The 18,109-nt window shown below is 42.2% G+C and overlaps 1 protein-coding gene across 1 annotated transcript in view; it reads right to left on the bottom strand.

Annotated features, from left to right (window-relative positions):
* Positions 1-18,109, bottom strand: part of LOC139754433 (unconventional myosin-XIX-like) — a 402,035-nt gene that overhangs the window by 349,855 nt on the left and 34,071 nt on the right. The window contains exon 4 of the mRNA XM_071671709.1: positions 12,993-13,118. Coding sequence (XP_071527810.1) covers positions 12,993-13,118 — 126 coding nt within the window. The remainder of the gene's footprint in view (positions 1-12,992; positions 13,119-18,109) is intronic.

Raw genomic sequence — 18,109 nt, 5'->3', positions numbered from 1 at the left:
CATAAACAAATTAAACAACCATGGAGACATCACGCACCCCTGCCGCAAACCAATATTCGCTGAGAACTAATCACTTTCTTCTCTTCCTACACATACACATGCCTTACATCCTCGATAAAAACTTTTCACTGCTTCTAACAACTTGCCTCCCACACCATATATTCTTAATACCTTCCACAGAGCATCTCTATCATCTCTATCATATGCCTTCTCCAGATCCATAAATGCTACATACAAATCCATTTCCTTTTCTAAGTATTTCTCACATACATTCTTCAAAGCAAACACCTGATCCACACATCCTCTACCACTTCTGAAACCACATTGCTCTTCCCCAGTCTGATGCTCTGTACATGCCTTCACCCTCTCAATCAATACCCTCCCATATAATTGCCCAGGAATACTCAACAAACTTATACCTCTGTAATTTGAGCTCTCACTTTTATCCCCTTTGCCTCTGTACAATGGCACTATGCAAGCATTCCACCAATCCTCATGCATCTCACCATGAATCATACATACATTAAATAACCTTACCAACCAGTCAACAATACAGTCAATCCCTCTTTTAATAAATTTCATTACAATACCATCCAAACCTGCAGCCTTGCCGGCTTTCATCTTCCGCAAAACTTTTACTATCTCTTCTCTGCTTACCAAATCATTCTCCCTAACCCTTTCACTTTGCACACCACCTTGACCAAAACACCCTTTATCTGCCACTTTATCATCAAACACATTCAACAAACCTTCAAAATACTCACTCCATCTCCTTCTCACATCACCACTACTTGTTATCACCTCCCCATTAGCCCCCTTCACTGAAGTTCCCATTTGTTCCCTCGTCTTACGCACTTTATTTACCTCCTTCCAAAACATCTTTTTATTCTCCCTAAAATCTAATGATACTCTCTCACCCCAACTCTCATTTGCCCTCTTTTCGCATATTCACCTTTCTCTTGACCTCCTTCCTCTTTCTTTTATACATCTCCCAGTCATTTGCATTATCTACCTGCAAAAATCATCCAAATGCCTCTCTCTTATCTTTCATTAATAATCTTACTTCTTCATCCCACCACTCACTATCTTTTCTAATCTGCCCACCTCCCACGCTTCTCATGCCACAAGCATCTTTTGCGCAGGCCATCACTGCTTCCTAAATACACCCCATTCCTCCCTCACTCCCCTTACGTCCTTTGTTCTCACCTTTTTCCATTCTGTACTCAGTCTCTCATGGTACTTCCTCACACAAGTCTCCTTCCCAAGCTCACTTACTCTCACCACTCTCTTCATCCCGACATTCTCTCTTCTTTTCTGAAAACCTCTACAAATCTTCACCTTCGTCTCCACAAGATAATGATCAAACATCCCTCCAGTTGCACCTCCCAGCACATTAACATCCTAAAGTCTCTCTTTCGCACACCTATCAATTAACACATAATCTAATAATGCTCTCTGGCCATCTCTCCACTTATATACGTATACTTATGTATATCTCTCTTTTTAAACCAGGTATTCCCAATCACCAGTCCTTTTTCAGCACATAAATGTACAAACTCTTTACCATTTCCATTTACAACACTGAACACCCCATGTACACCAATTATTTCCTCAACTGACACATTACTCACCTTTGCATTCAAATCACCCATCACTATAAACTGGTTTCGTGCATCAAAACTACTAGCACATTCACTCAGCTGCTCCCAAAACACTTGCCTCTCATGATCTTTCTTCTCATGCCCAGGTGCATATGAACCAATAATCACCCATCTCTCTCCATCAACTTTCAGTTTTACTCATATCAATCTAGAGTTTACTTTCTTACACTCTATCACATACTCCCACCACTCCTGTTTCAGGAGTAGTGCTACTCCTTCCCTTGCTCTCGTCCTCTCACCAACTCCCAAAACATTCCCAAACCACTCTTCCCCTTTACCCTTGAGCTTCGTTTCACTCAGACCCAAAACATCCAGGTTCCTTTCCTCAAATATACTACCTATCTCTCCTTTTTTCTCATCTTGGTTACATCCCCACACATTTAGACACCCCAATCTGAGCCTTAGAGGAGGATGAGCACTCCCCGCATGACTCCTTCTTCTGTTTCTCCTTTTAGAAAGTTAAAATACAAGGAGGGGAGGGTTTTCAGCCCCCTGCTCCCGTCCCCTTTAGTCGCCTTCTACGACACGTGAGGAATGCGTGGGAAGTATACTTTCTCCCCTATCATTATTAGTAGTAGAAGGCGACTTTAGGGGATGGGAGCAGGGGGCCAGAAATCCGCCCCTCCTTGTATTTCAACTTTCTAAAATGGGAAACAGAAGAAGGAATCATGCGGAGAGTGCTCATCCTCCTCGAAGGCTCAGATTGGGGTGTCTAAATGTGTGTGGATGTAACCAAGATGTGAAAAAAGGAGAGATAGGTAGTATGTTTGAGGAAAGGAACCTGGATGTTTTGGCTCTGAGTGAAACGAAGCTCAACGGTAAAGGGGAAGAGAGGTTTGGGAATGTCTTGGGAGTAAAGTCAGGGGGTAGTGAGAGGACAAGAGCAAGGAAAGGAGTAGCACTACTCCTGAAACAGGAGTTGTGGGAGTATGTGATAGAACGTAAGAAAGTAAATTCTAGATTAATATGGGTAAAACTGATAGCTGATGGAGAGAGATGGGTGATTATTGGTGCATATGCACCTGGGCATGAGAAGAAAGATCATGAGAGGCAAGTGTTTTGGGAGCAGCTGAATGAGTGTGTTAGTGGTTTTGATGCACAAGACCGGGTTATAATGCTGGGTGATTTGAATGCAAAGGTGAGTAATGTGGCAGTTGAGGGAATAATTGGCTTACATGGGGTGATCAGTGTTGTAAATGGAAATGGTGAGGAGCTTCTAGATTTATGTGCTGAAAAAGGACTGGTAATTGGGAATACCTGGTTTAAAAAGCGAGATATACATAAGTATACGTATGTAAGTACGAGAGATGGCCAAAGAGCGTTATTGAATTATGTGTTAATTGACAGGCGCGCGAAAGAGAGACTTTTGGATGTTAATGTGCTGAGAGGTGCAACTGGAGGGATGTCTGATCATTATCTTGTGGAGGCGAAGGTGAAGATTTGTAGGGGTTTTCAGAAAAGAAGAGAGAATGTTGGGGTGAAGAGGGTGGTGAGAGTACGTGAGCTTGGGAAGGAGACTTGTGTGAGGAAGTACCAGGAGAGACTGAGTACAGAATGGAAAAAGGTGAGAACAAAGGAGGTAAGGGGAGTGGGGGAGGAATGGGATGTATTTAGGGAAGCAGTGATGGCTTGCGCAAAAGATGCTTGTGGCATGAGAAGTGTGGGAGGTGGGTTGATTAGAAAGGGTAGTGAGTGGTGGGATGAAGAAGTAAGATTATTAGTGAAAGAGAAGAGAGAGGCATTTGGACGATTTTTGCAGGGAAAAAATGCAAATGAGAGAGAGATATATAAAAGAAAGAGGCAGGAGGTCAAGAAAAAGATGCAAGAGGTGAAAAAGAGGGCAAATGAGAGTTGAGTGAGAGAGTATCATTAAATTTTAGGGAGAATAAAAAGATGTTCTGGAAGGAGGTAAATAAAGTGTGTAAGACAAGGGAGCAAATGGGAACTTCAGTGAAGGGGGCTAATGGGGAGGTGATAACAAGTAGTGGTGATGTGAGAAGGAGATGGAGTGAGTATTTTGAAGGTTTGTTGAATGTGTTTGATGATAGAGTGGCAGATATAGGGTGTTTTGGTTGAGGTGGTGTGCAAAGTGAGAGGGTTAGGGAAAATGATTTGGTAAACAGAGAAGAGGTTGTAAAAGCTTTGTGGAAGATGAAAGCCGGCAAGGCAGCAGGTTTGGATGGTATTGCAGTGGATTTCATTAAAAGAGGGGGTGACTGTATTGTTCACTGATTGGTAAGGTTATTCAATGTATGCATGATTTATGGTGAGGTGCCTGAGGATTGGCAGAATGCTTGCATAGTGCCATTGTACAAAGGCAAAGGGGATAAGAGTGAGTGCTCAAATTACATAGGTATAAGTTTGTTGAGTATTCCTGGTAAATTATAAGAGAGGGCATTGATTGAGATGGTGACGGCATGTACAGAGCATCAGATTGGGGTAGAGCAGTGTGGTTTCAGAAGTGGTAGAGGATGTGTGGATCAGGTGTTTGCTTTGAAGAATGTATGTGAGAAATACTTAGAAAAGGAAATGGATTTGTATGTAGCATTTATGGATCTGGAGAAGGCATATGATAGAGTTGATAGAGATGCTCTGTGGAAGGTATTAAGAATATATGGTGTGGGAGGCAAGTTGTTAGAAGCAGTGAAAAGTTTTTATCGAGGATGTAAGGCATGTGCACGTGTAGGAAGAGAGGAAAGTGATTGGTTCTCAGCGAATGTAGGTTTGCGGCAGGGATGTGTGATGTCTCCATGGTTGTTTAATTTGTTTATGGATGGGGTTGTTTGGGAGGTGAATACAAGAGTTTTGGAAAGAGGGGCAAGTATGCAGTCTGTTGTGGATGAAAAAGCTTGGGAAGTGAGTCAGTTGGTGTTCGCTGATGATACAGTGCTGGTGGCTGATTCATGTGAGAAACTGCAGAAGCTGGTGACTGAGTTTGGTAAAGTGTGTGAAGGAAGAAAGTTAAGAGTAAATGTGAATAAGAGCAAGGTTATTAGGTACAGTAGGGTCAATGGTCAAGTCAATTGGGAGGCAAGTTTGAATGGAGAGAAACTGGAGGAAGTAAAATGTTTTAGATATCTGGGAGTGGATCTGGCAGAGGATGGAACCATGGAAGTGTTAGTGAATCATAGGGTGGGGGAGGGGGTGAAAATCCTGGGAGCCTTGAAGAATGTTTGGAAGTCGAGAACATTATCTCGGAAAGCAAAAATGGGTATGTTTGAAGGAATAGTGGTTCCAACAATGTTGTATGGTTGCGAGGCATGGGCTATGGATACATTTGTGCGCAGGAGGGTGGATGTGCTGGAAATGAGATGTCTGAGGACAATATATGGTGAGAGGTGGTTTGATCGAGTAAGTAATATAAGGGTAAGAGAGATGTATGGAAATAAAAAGAGCATGGTTGAGAGAGCAGAAGAGGGTGTTTTGAAATGGTTTGGGCACATGGAGAGAATGAGTGAGGAAAGATTGACCAAGAGGATATATGTGTCGGAGGTGGAGGGAACAAGGAGAAGTGGGAGACCAAATTGGAGGTGGAAAGATGGAGTGAAAATAAATTTGAGTGATCGGGGCCTAAACATGCAGGAGGGTGAAAGGCGGGCAAGGAATAGAGTGAATTGGATTGATGTGGTATACCGGGGTCGACGTGCTGTCAAAGGATTGAACCAGGGCATGTGAAGCCTCTGGGGTAAACCATGGAAAGTTCTATGGGGCCTGGATGTGGAAAGGGAGCTGTGGTTTCGGGCATTATTACATGACAGCTAGAGACTGAGTGTGAATGAATGGGGCCTTTGTTGTCTTTTCCTAGCGCTACCTCGCACACATGAGGGGGGAGGGGGATGATATTCCATGTGTGATGAGGTGGCGATGGGAATAAATAAAGGCAGACAGTATGAATTATGTACATGTGTATATCTTTATATATCTGTGTGTGTATATATATGTGTACATTGAGATGTATCGGTATGTATATTTGCGTGTGTGGATGTGTATGTATATACATGTGTATGGGGGTGGGTTGGGCCATTTCTTTCGTATGTTTCCTTGCGCTACCTCGCAAATGCGGGAGACAGCGACAAAGCAAAATAATAATAATTATAATTGTTATTATTATCATTATTATTATTATTATTATTATCATTATTATTATTATTTTATTTTATTATACTTTGTCGCTGTCTCCCGCGTTTGCGAGGTAGCGCAAGGAAACAGACGAAAGAAATGGCCCAACCCCCCCCATACACATGTATATACATACGTCCACACACGCAAATATACATACCTACACAGCTTTCCATGGTTTACCCCAGACGCTTCACATGCCTTGATTCAATCCACTGACAGCACGTCAACCCCGGTATACCACATCGCTCCAATTCACTCTATTCCTTGCCCTCCTTTCACCCTCCTGCATGTTCAGGCCCCGATCACACAAAATCTTTTTCACTCCATCTTTCCACCTCCAATTTGGTCTCCCTCTTCTCCTCGTTCCCTCCACCTCCGACACATATATCCTCTTGGTCAATCTTTCCTCACTCATTCTCTCCATGTGCCCAAACCACTTCAAAACACCCTCTTCTGCTCTCTCAACCACGCTCTTTTCATTTCCACACATCTCTCTTACCCTTACGCTACTCACTCGATCAAACCACCTCACACCACACATTGTCCTCAAACATCTCATTTCCAGCACATCCATCCTCCTGCGCACAACTCTATCCATAGCCCACGCCTCGCAACCATACAACATTCTTGGAACCACTATTCCTTCAAACATACCCATTTTTGCTTTCCGAGATAATGTTCTCGACTTCCACACATTCTTCAAGGCCCCCAGAATTTTCGCCCCCTCCCCCACCCTATGATCCACTTCCGCTTCCATGGTTCCATCCGCTGCCAGATCCACTCCCAGATATCTAAAACACTTCACTTCCTCCAGTTTTTCTCCATTCAAACTCACCTCCCAATTGACTTGACCCTCAACCCTACTGTACCTAATAACCTTGCTCTTATTCACATTTACTCTTAACTTTCTTCTTCCACACACTTTACCAAACTCAGTCACCAGCTTCTGCAGTTTCTCACATGAATCAGCCACCAGCGCTGTATCATCAGCGAACAACAACTGACTCACTTCCCAAGCTCTCTCATCCCCAACAGACTTCATACTTGCCCCTCTTTCCAAAACTCTTGCATTATTATTATTATTATTATTATTATTATTATTATTATTATTATTATTATCATGATAATTATTATCATTATCATCATCACTCAGTGTAGAATGGCAAAAGGTAAGAGCAAATTATGTGAGAGGAGTGGGTGAGAAATGGGCAGTACTTAGGGAAGCAGTGATAGCTTGCACAAAAGGTGCATGTGGCTCGAGAAAGGTGGGAGGTGGGTAGATTAGAAAGGGTAGTGAGTGGTGGGATGAAGAAGTAAGGCTGTTAATGAAAGAGAATAGGGAGGTGTTTGGACAATACTTGCAGGGAAGTAGTGCAAATGACTGGGAGATGTATAAAAGAAAGCAGCATATCAAGAGAAAGGTGCAAGAGGTGAAAAAGGGGTCAAATTAGAGTTGGGGTGAGAGAGTATCATCAAATTTTAGGGAGAATAAAAAGATGTTTTGGGAGAAGGTAAATAAGTTGCATAAGACAAGAGAACAAATGGAAGCATCGGTGAAGGGGGCAAGTGGGAGATAATAAAAGGTAGTGGTGAAGTGAATAGGATGTGGAGTGAGTATTTTGAAGGTTTGTTAAATGTGTTTGACAATAGAGTGGCAGATATAGGGTGTTTTGGTCAAGGTGGTGTACGAAGAGAGAGGGGTCAGGGAGACTGGTTTGGTAAACAGAGAAGAGGTAGTGAAAGCTCTGCAGAAGATGAAATCCAGCAAGGTGGCAGGTTTGGATGGTATTGCAGTGGAATGTATTAAAAAAAGGGGGTGACTGTGTTGTTGATTGGTTGGTAAGCATATTCAATGTATGTATGGATCATGGTGAAGTGCCTGAGGATCGGCAGAATGCATGCATAGTGCCATTCTACAAAGGCAAAAGGGATAAAGGTGAGCATAAGTTTATTGAGTATTCCTGGGAAAGTATAGGGAATGGTGCTGATTGAGAGGGGTGAAGACATACACAGAGCATCAGACTGGGGAAGAGCAGTGTGGTTTTCAGAAGTGGTAGAGGATGTGTGGATCAGGTGTTTGCTTTGAAGAATGTATGTGAGAAATACTTAGAAAAGCAGGTGGATTTGTACGCAGCACTTATGGATCTGGAGAAGGCATGTGACAGGGTTGATAAAGATGCTTTGTGGAAGGTTTTAAGAATATATGGTGTGGGAGGTAAGTTGCTAGAAGCAGTGAAAAGTTTTTACCAAGGATGTAAGGCATGTGTGCAAGTAGGAAGAGAGGAGAGTGATTTGTCCCCAGTGAATGTTGGCTTGTGGCAAAGGTGTGTGATGTCCCCATGGATGTTAAATTTATTTATGGATGGAGTGGCCAGGGATGTAAATGCAAGAACTTTGGAAAGAGGGTCGAGTATGCAGTCTGTTGTGGATGAGAGGGATTAGGAAGTGAGTCAGTTGTTGTTCACAAATGATACAGCTCTAGCAGCTGATCCGGGTGAGAAACTGCAGAGCTTGGTGATTGACTTTGGAAAAGTGTGAGAGGAGAAGGTTGAAAGTAAATGTGAATAAGAGCAAAGCTATTAGGTTCAGTAGGGTTGAGGGACAAGTTAATTGGGATGTAAGTTTGAATGGAGAAAATTTGGGGAAGTAAAGTGTTTTAGATATCTTGGAGTGGACTTAGCAGCTGGTGGAACCATGGAAGTGGAAGTGGGTCACAGGGTGGGGGAGGTGGCGAAGGTTCTGGGAGCTTTGAAGAATGTGTGGAAGGAGATAACGATATTTTGGAGCAAAAATGGATTTAACTGAAGGAATAGTAGCTTCAGCAATGTTATACGGTTGTGAGGCATGGGCTATAGATAGGGTTGTATGGAGGGGGTGGACATGGTGAAAATGAAATGTTTGAGGACAATATGTGGTGAGAGTTGGTTTGATCAAGTAAGTAATGAAAGGATAAGAGAGATATGTGGAAATAAAAAGAATGTGGGTAAGAGAGCTGAAGAGAGCATGTTGAAATGGTTTAGACATATGGAGAGAATGAGTGAGAAAAGATTGACAAAGAGGATATATGTGTCAGAGGTGAAGGGAACAAGGAGAAGCAGGAGAGCAAACTGAAGGTGGAAGGATGGAGTGAAAAAGATTTTGAGCAATCAGGGCCTGAACATCCTGAAAGGTGAGAGGTATGCAAGGAATAGAGTGAATTGGAATGGTGTGGTATACAGGGTTAGATATGCTGTTCAATGGACTGAACCCGGGCAAGTGAAACGTCTGGGGTAAACCTTAGAAAGGTTTATGGGGCCTGGACGTGGAAAAGGAGCTGTGGTTTTGGTGAATTACACATGACACCTAAAGACTGAGTGTGAAGAAATGTGGCCTTTTTTGTCTATTTTCCTGGCGCTACCTCACTGAAGGGAGGTGAGGGAGCAACGCTATTTCTTGTGTGACTGGGTAGGGACAGGAATGGATGAAGGGAGGCAAGTATGAATATGTACATGTATATATATGTATATGTCTGTGTATGTGTATGTATACATATATGTTGTTATGTATATGTACATATATGTGCAGGTATGGGCATTTATGTATATCTTTTTCTATTTTTTATTATGCTTAGTTGCTGTCTCCCGCGTTAGCAAGGTAGTGCAAGGAAACAGACGAAAGAATGGCCTAACCCACCCACATACACATGCATATACATAAACGCTCATGCAAGCACATATACATACCTATACATTTTAAAGTATACATACATACACATACAGACATATACATGTATACACATGTACATATTCATACTTGCTGCCTTCATCCATTCCCGTCACCACTCCACACATGAAACAGCACCCCCTCCCCCACATGCATGCGATGTAGCACTAGGAAAAGACAACAAAGGCCACATTCATCCACACTTTGTCTCTAACTGTCATGTGTAATGCACCAAAACCACAGCTCCCTTTCCACATCCAGGCCCCACAAAACTTTCCATGGTTTACCCCGGACACTTCATACGCCCTGGTTCAACTCAATGACAGTGAGTCGACCCCGTTATACCATAATGTTCCAATTCGCTCTATTCCTTGCACGCCTTTCACCATCCTGTATGTTCAGGCCCCGACCACTCAAAAATTTGGTCTCCCACTTCTCATTCCCTCCACTTCTGACACATATATCCTCTTTGTCAATCTTTCTTCACTCACTCTCTCCATAAGACCAAACCATTTCAATGCACCCTCTTCTGCTCTCTCAACCACACTATTACCACACATCTCTCTTACCCTTTCATTACTTACTCGATCAAGCCACCTCACACTTAACAAAATGCCTCTTTAATTCACACTTTCACCTTTGTCCCCATTGCCTTTATGAACTGACACTGTACTTGCATTATGCCGGTCCTCAGGCACTTCATGATGATCCATGCATACACTTAAAATCCTAAATAACCAGTCAACAACTTTCTTTATATTAGCTGAGATGGTACGAGCAAATGAATTCCCTTATTAAGGCCATCTCATTAATGTTCTTTTTATATATATTAAGTCATACACCCTAGCCTTACTCAGGTACCCATTTTATCAACCAACCCCAGGGGAGGACAAACAGCTAGGTTGACTGTGAACCAACCGCTGCAACCAGGATTAAGACCAGTATAATACAATCAGCTCCAGCCTCCTTGCTACATTTCATCTTACACAAGGCTTTCACAACCTTTCCTCTCTTCAGCAAAGTACATTCCATGACACTATCCCTTTAAATACCTCCCCAACCCAAATGCACTGCATCTGAATCCATATCAGACAAATTCAGTAGTTCTTCAGAGTATCCACTTCAAATCCTCTTCACCTCATCACTGCCTGTTACCACTTTACCTGTAGCCCCCTTCACTGATGTTGCCCTTTCTTTCGAACACACTATTAACCTTCTTTCAAAAAATGTTCTCATTATCCTTGAAGTTTGTTTATACTAAACACCCCAACTCTCATTTACTCTCTTTTTCAGCCCTTGCACCCTCCTTTTGACCTCCTGCTGCTTTCTCTTGTACATCTCCCAATCACTCACACTCCTTCCCTGTAAATACTGTCCATACATCCATATTTTCTTTCACTAGCAACTTTACTTTGTTGTTCCACAACTCATTGCCCTTACTCAACTGCTTCACATGCCAGGGCATGTGAAGTATCTGGGGTAAACCATGGAAAGTTTTGTGGGACCTGGATGTGGAAAGGGAGCTGTGGTTTCGGTGCATTACACACGATAGCTAGAGACTGAGTGTGAACGAATGTGGCATTTGTTGTCTTTTCCTAGCGCTACCTCGCACACGCGGGGGAAGGGGGGTGCCATTTCAAGTGTGGCAGAGTGGCAATGGGAATGGATGAGAACAGCAAGTATGAATATGTACATGCGTATATGTGTATATGTCTGTGTATGTATATGTATGTATACATTGAAATGTATAGGTATGTATATGTGCGTATGTGGGTGTGTCTGTATATACATGTGCATGTGGGTGGGTTGGGCCATTCTTTCATCTGTTTCCTTGCACTACCTAGCTAACGCGGGAGACAGCGACAAAGTATAATAATTGAAATAAATAAAATGTTTGTTACGTGTATCTGGCCAGCTGCATTGAAGAATGGTGACAAAGAGGGTGGTGGTATGTACAAAGCATCAGGCTGGGGAGGAACAATGTGATTTCAGGAGTGGTAAAGGATGTGCAGATCAGGCAACTGATTTGAAGAATATGTATGAGAAATTCAAAGAGAAACAGAAGGCTTTGTATTTGGCATTCCTGGATTTGGAGAAAGCTTATGAAAGGGTTGACTGAAAATGCCTTCTGGAAGGTTTTACAATTATAAAATGTGGGAGGAAAGCCATGAGAAGCAGCAAGGAGTTATGTCTATATATCAAGTTGTGTGTGAGATTAAGGCATGTGTGCGAGTAGGTGGATAGTTCCAGGTGAAGGTGGAGTCAGCAGAAAGGCTGTGTGAAGTTAACATGGCTGTCTAATTTGTCTGTAGAATAGGGTGGAGAAAAGTATATGCAAGGATCTCTGAGAGTGGGGCAGGAATGCACTCTGGAGGAGGTGAGGGGGAGTTGGGAAGTGTGTCAGTCATATGCTAATAAGGTGGAACTGGTGGCTGATTTGAGTGAGACACTACAGGTGTCTGAGTCTGGAAGTGAAGTGTTTTAGATAGCTGGGAGTCGACATGGCAGCAAATGGGACAATAGAAGTAAAGGTGAGTAAAAGGATGTGTGAGGGGGTGAAAGTTCTGTGAGCATTCAGGAATGTGTGGAAAGAGGGGTCACAATCTAGGAGGGCAAAACTTGGTATGTTTGAAGGCATAGCAGTCATAATAATGTTGTGTGGCATTCGGGCAAGGGCTTCTAATGAGAAAGCAGGGAAGCAGGCAAACTGTTCAAAATGAAATGTCTGAGAACAATACACAGTGTGAGGAGGGCTGATTGCATTAGGAATAGTGTAAGAGAGGTGTGGAGAAAGGGAGACTTAAATGGCGATGGAAGGATGGGGTGAATAAGATTATGAGTGCTCGGGGCCTGAATATGAAGGAGTGCGAAAGGTGTATACAAGATAGTGTAAACTGGAGTGCTGTGGTATACAGAGATTGATCTACTATCAATGGACCAAACTCAGGGATATGAAGCAGTCGAAGGAAACCATGGAAAGGTATGTGTGGTCTGGTTGTGGATAGGGGGCTGTGGTTTTGATGCATTACACGACACCTGGAGAATTGATGTATGCAAATAAGTCTTTTTCTTTGTCTGTTTCTGGTACTACCTTGCTAAATCAAATGACAAACAAGTATGAAAAAAAGTTTAATGGAAACCCTTGAAATAAAAGTCAGTGACACTAATGTGACACCTTTTAAGGCCAGAAACAAAACTGAAGACACCGAAATCTGATGTCAAGTATAAGCCAGCAGGTCTACATAATGCCAGCAAGTTTGTAAAAAATCAGGGTAGATGGGTGCTTGGTACTACCTCATGTACACACCATGATTTCATATGCCTAAGCAGGATGTTGTCTACTTGCTAATTCCAGTGGGTGAGCATCTTCCAGCCTCATATGCTTAATGATGGATGAAGGGGAACAATTCTATTCATATTTCTATCAAACAAGTGCTCTCTCAATTGCTCATAAGACTGTCCATTGGGGAGAGAAATAATAGATACATAAATGACACAATGATTTACCTTTCCAGCTCCGCTTTCTCCAGACACAAGAACAGCTTGATTTGTACAACCAAGGTCATGAGTGAGCCGATGATGAGCTACACCTGCGACACTATACACATGTGCATCACGTTTGTCAACCCCACTCTGGAAAGATTGCAAGACAAACTTCAGCAAGAAACTGGATTATGTTTATACTGTCTCTGTTATTAGAAGTCACACCTGTTTCTCTCTAACCAGTGATTTTGGCCACATCAATATAATAGTCAAAAAAAGTCTGTTAAAGACCTACTGCTGTATGATATGGCTTCCTTTACCATTAACTTACTGAAAATGACTTCTTGAGATACTCCAGTTCCTTAACTCATTCAAGCACACTTGATATAACGACATTTACAAGTTGTGCCATTCAGATAATTGTTAAGTTATCCCAATAAAATTGTTACCAAACTTTTGTTACACTAAAACAGTGACTGTGGTATAACCAAAAAAACGGAAACAATGATTGGTCACACTATCTATTGCCGACACAACTTAACAATACAATCATAAATTAGGCTCCTTCCACAAGCATTCTGTTGTTTGGTTAACTGCACTGGAGATACATGAATTTGCTACTGCAAGCCCTCATTTGTCTGTGCAATTGTATCCACCTCCAGGCTGATTTCAAATATTTGCCTCCATATACTAACTGCATGTCAGATCTATATTTTGATGATTAAAAAGTGCTTTGGTTGGGGTGGTGTACAAAGTGAGAGTCAGGGAGAGTGGATTGGTGAAGAGAGAAGAGATGGATAAAGTCTTGCAGGAGATGAAATCCAGCTAGGCAGTGGGAATGGATGGTACTGCAGTTGAATTTATTAAGGAGGTGACTGTGTTATTGACTGGATGGGAAGGAAATTCAGTCTATGTATGAATCATGGTGGAGTGCCTGAGGATTGGCAGAATGCATGTATAGTGCCAATTCATAAAGGCAAAGGGGGATGCAGGTAAATGTTCAAACTACAGCGGCATAAGTTTGTTGAGTACACCTGGAAAATTGTAGGAGGGTATTGACTGAGAGGGTGAAGGCATATGTAGAGCATCAGATTGGAGATGTGCAGTGTGGTTTCAGAAGTGGTAAAAGATGTGTGGATCAGGTGTTTGTTTTGAAGAATGTGTGTGAGAAATACTTAGAAAAACAGATGAATTTATATGTAGCATTTATGGATTTGGAGAAGGCATATGATAGGGTTGATAGAGATGCTTTGTGGAAGGTATTAAGAATATAAAGTGTAGGAGGTAAGCTGCTAGAAGCAGTGAAAGTTTTTTTTATCAAGGGTGTAAGGCATGTTTACAAGTAGGAAGAGAGGATAGTGACTGATTCCCAGTGAAGGTTGGTCAGTGGCAGGTGTGTGTAATGTCATCATAGTTGTTTCATTTCTTTATGGATTTGTTTTATGTTGAAGGCTCAAGTCACAGTCAAAAGTTCACATCAAGGCCGGGCCTTAATTGAAATATAGAGAGAATCATAAAACAGAAAAAGAAAAGACAAGGGAAAGTGTTTACAAATTCTGAAGGAAGAGAAAACTGTCTTTTGAAGTGTGCCAGGTCATAGTTATTAGGAAAAACATGAGAAGGTAGCATTCCAAAGCTTCAATGTGTAGGGAAAGAAGCAGGTATCAGAACAGCCCACCCTTGAGTTGCCGATAGCCACATATTAATCAAGTGACACAGCAGACTGCTGAGTACTGAGAGGTCTAGCTAGTGATGAGGGCACACAAGTAGCCTGCTCTTGGGAGCAAAAACCAAAGCATACCTATAGAAGAGGGAAAGTGAACCAACATTGTGTCATAGAGCAAGGGGATCAAGTCTGGAAGTTAGTCTGGGATAGTTTATAAGCTGGACTACTTTCAATTCAATTTTCTCAGGTAAGCATACAGAGCTAGAATCACCCTAAATATGAGAGCAGTACCCCATACAAGGATGAATCAATCCCTTGTACAAAACGGAGCAACTGTTCACAAGAGAATAAGTTTCAACATCTAAACAGGGCATCCAGTTTCTTAGAAGCAGACTTAGCTATTCCTGTAATGTGGGGTTTCTAAGAAAGAGTGGATGTTACAATAATACCAGGTATGTTCACTGAGTCAAGAGGTAGAATTACAGAACCATCAAAGGAGAGATGAGAGTTGTGAGTTTTCTATTGGGAGATGGATAGAAATTACATCTTGGAAGCATTAAACTTAACAAGATTTTGTCTACCCCACTGAGATATCCTGTCCAAGTCTGAGTACACTGAGGAAGCTGTGTCAAGATGAGATGCAGATCAAGTGAGAGAAGAGGGAGCAGAATTGAAGGATGTGGTTGACTGCAGTGCTGAGCTGTCAGTGTTTGAGTGTATTGGATCATTTGTGGAGAGAAAAATGTCGACAAAAAGGAGAAAAAGTGTAGGGGACAAGACAGAACTTTGAGGGATACTGCTGTTGATGAAGGAAAAAAAAAAGGGGGGGGGGGGCTGATCCATCGACATCCACATAGATAGACTGGCCAGAGAGGAACTAAACATGAAGGAACAAAGTGAGGGAGGGATGCATAAAGGGGGGAGCTTAGGGATGAGACCCTGATGCCACACCACGTCAAAAGCCTTAGATATGTCAGGGGCAACTAAACATGACTCCCCAAAATCTTTCAGGGGTAGTGACCAAACATTAGTAAGATAGGGAAGAATATCACCAGTGGATCTCACCTTACAGAAGCTATACTGGCGATCAGAGTAAAAAATGTGGTTTTTGAGGTGTTTAAGAATATGGGAGTTGAGGAAGGATTCAAAGACTTTGGAAAAGATAGATGTCAAAGCAATAGGGCGATTGTTAGAGGGGTCAGAATGGTCACCCTTCTTAGGGATGGGATGTATTAATGTATGCTTCAAAGGAGGAAAAATTTGTTTTTTAAACAAACAGAACAAAAGAGCAAGCACAGGTGCAAGTTCAGAGGTAAACTCTTTCAGGACACAGAGATGGATGCCATCACAAACATAAGCCTTACTTGTCAAGAGAAAGAAGCACTTTTAGACAGTCTGAAGAGATTACAGGAAGGGGCAAAGCATTAGTAAAAGGAGCATCAGGGGATGAAGGAATGTTAGAGTCATCCAAGGTGGAGTTGGAAGAGAAATGGGAACCACTGGAGTTAGGAGAGAAATGGGAACCATTGGAGTTAGAAGAGAAATGGGAACCAAAGAGAGATGCTTGGTCTATAGGATAGACAGCTATAGTACTGTCAGAAAGGAAAAGTGAGGGAAAGGTAGAGTGACAGAAGTTGTTAGAGATTCCCTTAGCTAAAGATCAGGAAGACCTATCAGTGGATGAAGAGGAGAGGTTATTGCACTTCCTTTGAATGAAGGAATGCTTCACCTCACGGATAATGTGCTTGAAGCAATTACAGGCAGCAATAAAAGATGAAAGTTAGAAAACAAGTTACATACATTATTCCAGTCACCTCTGTTGTGGCCAGTATTTATGCTTACAAGGGGCTGATGGAGGGGGAGGTAAATGCAAGTTTTGGAGAAAAGGGTGAGTATGCAGTCTGTTGGGATGAGAGGGCCTGGGAAGTGAGACAGTTCACCAATGACACAGCACTTGTGGCTGATTCAAGTGAGAACTGGAAAAGTATGAAAGGAGAAAGTTGAGAGTAAATGTGAATAAGGTTATTAGGTTCAGCAAGGTTGAGGGACGAGTTAGCTGGGATATATGTTTGAATGGAGAAAAATTGGAGGAAGAAGTGTTTTAGATATCTGGGAATGGACTTGGCAGCAAATGGAACCATGGAAGATGAAGTGAGTCATAGGGTGGGAAGGGAGTGATGAAGAATGTGTGGAAAGAGAGAACTTTGCCATGGACAGCAAAAGTGGGTATGTTTGAAGGAACAGTAGTTCCAACAATATCATATGGTTGTGAGGCATGGGCTATAAATAAGGTTGAGTGGAGGAGGGTGTGTGAGTTGGAAATTAAATGTTTGAGGACATGTTATGTGAAGTGGTTGATCAAGTAAATAATGGAAGGGTAAGAGATGCATGGTAATAAAATGAGTGGGGATGAGAGAGCAGAAGGTGAGTTGAAATGGTTTGGACATATGGAGAGACTGAGTGAGGAAAGGTTGACAAAGAAGATAGATATGTCATTGGCGGAGGAAACAAGGAGAACTGGTAGACCAAATTGGTGGTGGAAGGATGGAGTGAAAAATATTTTGAGCAATCAGGGCCTGAATCTGCAGGAGGGTGAGAGGCATGCACAGAACAGACTAAATTGGAATGATGTGATATTCTGCAGTCAACCTGCCATCAATGGATTGAATCAAGGAAAGTGAAACATCTGGGTCAATCCATGAAAAAGATCCGTGGGGAATGGATGTGGAATGGGAGCTGTGGTTTCAGTGCATTACATGTGACAGTTCATGTATGGATGTGAGCAGATGTGGCCTCTCTTTGTTTCCTGGTGCTATCTCAATGACACAAGGTAGCAGTGCCGTTTCCTGTGAGGTGGGGTGCCACCGCGATGGATGAAGGCAAGCAAGTATGAATGTATGCACACAAATATAGTGCACTTTTCATAGAAAACATAATACCCTCCAACTGCAAAGATTCAAACCTCATACCATTTGTGTGGTCGCTGGGTATGCTAACCACTCGGCGATGCTCACCACTAATAGGGAAATGACTACTTAATTACTGGTAATCAAATACCCGTCATCTCACGTTCAAGAGCAATGGGGTCTAAACCAGTCATGTCCATCAGGCTCACATTACACAGTAGTCAGCAATTTAACGGAACTTACTGTCACAAGTGGAGGTATATGAGCACAAATATAGTGCATATGAATGCTCACTTTTCATAGAACACATAATGCCCTCCAACAGCAAGGATTTGAAGTCCACATCATTAGCATAGTTGCTGGGTATGCTAACCACTCACCTATTCTTGTCCCTAAAAGGGAAATGATAAATCTATTACCAGTAATTGAATACCCTTCCTCTCACATTCATGAGTAAAGGGGTCTAGACCACTCATGTACCATTAGCTGCACATTACCTAGTAGTCAGCAATGTTACAGAACTTAATGTCACATGTGGAGGTATATAAAAAAAACATTAGGGGGTAAGC

Source organism: Panulirus ornatus, chromosome 17 (genome assembly GCF_036320965.1).
Source record: "Panulirus ornatus isolate Po-2019 chromosome 17, ASM3632096v1, whole genome shotgun sequence".
Taxonomy (NCBI): Eukaryota; Metazoa; Arthropoda; class Malacostraca; order Decapoda; family Palinuridae; genus Panulirus; species Panulirus ornatus.
The sequence above is the reverse complement of the archived record's forward strand: the minus strand, read 5'-3'. Positions and strand labels throughout refer to the sequence as shown.